The sequence below is a fragment of the Microtus ochrogaster genome, unplaced genomic scaffold (assembly GCF_000317375.1).
Source record: "Microtus ochrogaster isolate Prairie Vole_2 unplaced genomic scaffold, MicOch1.0 UNK110, whole genome shotgun sequence".
Classification (NCBI taxonomy): domain Eukaryota; kingdom Metazoa; phylum Chordata; class Mammalia; order Rodentia; family Cricetidae; genus Microtus; species Microtus ochrogaster.
In genome coordinates, this window is record NW_004949208.1 from 634,927 (window position 1) to 637,205 (window position 2,279).

Consider the following 2,279-nt stretch of genomic DNA (forward strand, 5'->3'; position numbering starts at 1 on the left):
AAAGTAGATACATGCCTAATTTCAAGTAGTTTTTCTGTGTTTCTTCCTTTTTTCAGGAAAAATTGTGGTATTAATTGAAGGAAAAGTAATGGAGAGATTAATTTAGGGAAAACTCTGGCCACTCTTCTTGAGACGAGGAAAAATAAGAGGTTCCTGGACTTTCAAAGCTTGCTGATTTCACCAGTGTTGAGACAGTTCAGTTCTGACCAGTGTCTTCCTCTTGGCAGATGGCTCAATCACAAAGGAGTGAGGCAGAAGCGCCTGAACGCCTGGCTGGGAATCAAAAACGAGGATGCTGATGAGTAAGTTCCTCTGCCAGAGGGCTTTTTCCTCAGTGTAAGGCTCCTCCTGTCAGGGTCAGTAGCAGAAGAGAAAACTCTGCACCTCTTTTGAGCTGAGCTGCCTGAAGAGTATGGCGTCCACATGTGAGTGTAGGAACTCCCCACACAAGACTTGGATGCACCACTGCCATTCTTTTGCTTGAAGTTATTGAATGAGTTCTGTAGTTTCTGCACCATAATAAGTAGTAATGTTATTTAAAACTAAACATTCACCTAATTATAATTTTAATTTGTTATTTTATAAAGATTAAAAATATTTTATTAGCTTTTAGATATAAGAAAACTGATTGCTAAAATAATATTTCAAATATTTAATTTTTAGAAGCTATTTTATCAATGAGGAAGATGAGAACCTGCCGCATTATGATGAGAAAACCTGGTTTGTGGAGGATATCAACCGAGTACAAGCAGAGGACTTGCTTTATGGGAAACCAGATGGTGCATTCTTAATTCGTGAAAGTAGCAAGAAAGGATGCTATGCTTGTTCTGTGGTGTAAGTCTTCTCTGGGAATGTGGCTTTTTCAAATCTGCATTAATTAATGAAAGTCATCACAATATTGAGATGGAATTAGGGTTTGGTGATAAGGACTTGTGGCTTACTTAGACCATCAGTGTTTATTTAATTTTTTTAGGATGTTACAGATTTGAGTCTGGCTCTTGCTGCTTACTTGCTGTGTAACGTTAGGTACATAACTTCCCTGTCCTTGTCTAGTCTCACCAGTCAAGCAAAGGTGGTCATAATATTTGCTCTGAGGTAAATGCTACCTCCTGATGTTACTGTGATAATGCTGACACTGTAAGACAGGGTAGAAACAAAGATGACTAAGTGACTGCTCTCAAAGAGCACAAGGCTTAGATACCATGGATGTTTTCTCTCACACAAAAAATATAATTATAAATTAAATAACATAAAAGTAAAAGAGGGACAGCCAAGGCTACCCAGAAAAACCCTTTCTTGAAACAAACAACAAAAAAAGTAGAAGAGGCACTATTTGGGAGAAAGAAGTGGAGGAACAGATGATAGCTGGGGAATATATGATCAAGATACCATGACATATATGACTCAGAAATCCTACTGGGACCAGAAAGATGGCTCAGTAAGTAAAAGCACTTGCCAGCAAGCTTGATGACCTGAGTTCAAGACTCACATGGTGCAATGAGAAAACCAACTCCTTCAAGTTGCTCACTGATTTCCACATGTATGCTGTACATACACAATATGTGCGCCCCACCATAAAGGAATGTAATTTTAAATATGACTTTAAAAAGTCACATCAAAACCCACTACTTTGTGTGTTAATCTTAAAAAAAGGAGGGTCATGTCGAGAGGGTAAATAAAGGGATTCACAGAGTAATGAGAGTTCAAGTATAGCTATCACACACCTAGCTTCCAGGCTTCATTTCATAAAATATCTACGATAAATAGAGTTGCCGTGATTAGTGGGCCTTGCATGTGTGGAAATGTTAATTCTGGTTAGGGAAAGGGAGAGGTAGAGGTTTGTGGAAGAGGAGTTAGGACTAGACACTAAAGCATGGATGCTATCTGTGGAAGGAAATGAGGCAGAATAAAAAAGTCCATCTTATTTATCACTGTGTTACTGCCATCTAAGACTAGGACTACTTACATTTCTGTTTGTCTTACTCTACTTAAGTTGTGTGAGTAGAAATAACAGGGGAGGGCAGTTCTCACCAGACTTCAAGTCTAATACGAAAGAAAAGTTCAACGCAATGCCCATCCAAATCCCAGCAAAAGACCTCAAAAGAACGGTACTCAACTTCATATGGAAAAGCAAAAAACCCCAGGATAGCCAAAACAATCCTGTGCAATAAAAGAACTTCTGGAGGCATCACAATCCCTGACTTCAAACTCTACTACAGAGCTACAGTACTGAAAACAGCCTGGTATTGGCATAAGAACAGACAGAAGGACCAATAGAA

The 2,279-nt window shown here is 38.8% G+C and overlaps 1 protein-coding gene across 5 annotated transcripts in view; it reads left to right on the forward strand.

Annotated features, from left to right (window-relative positions):
- Positions 1–2,279, forward strand: part of Pik3r3 (phosphoinositide-3-kinase regulatory subunit 3) — a 72,557-nt gene that overhangs the window by 60,709 nt on the left and 9,569 nt on the right. For all 5 annotated transcript variants that reach the window (XM_026778181.1, XM_026778179.1, XM_026778180.1 and 2 more), the window contains 2 exons: positions 228–302; positions 664–834. In XM_026778181.1, the coding sequence (XP_026633982.1) occupies positions 228–302; positions 664–834 (246 nt within the window). The remainder of the gene's footprint in view (positions 1–227; positions 303–663; positions 835–2,279) is intronic.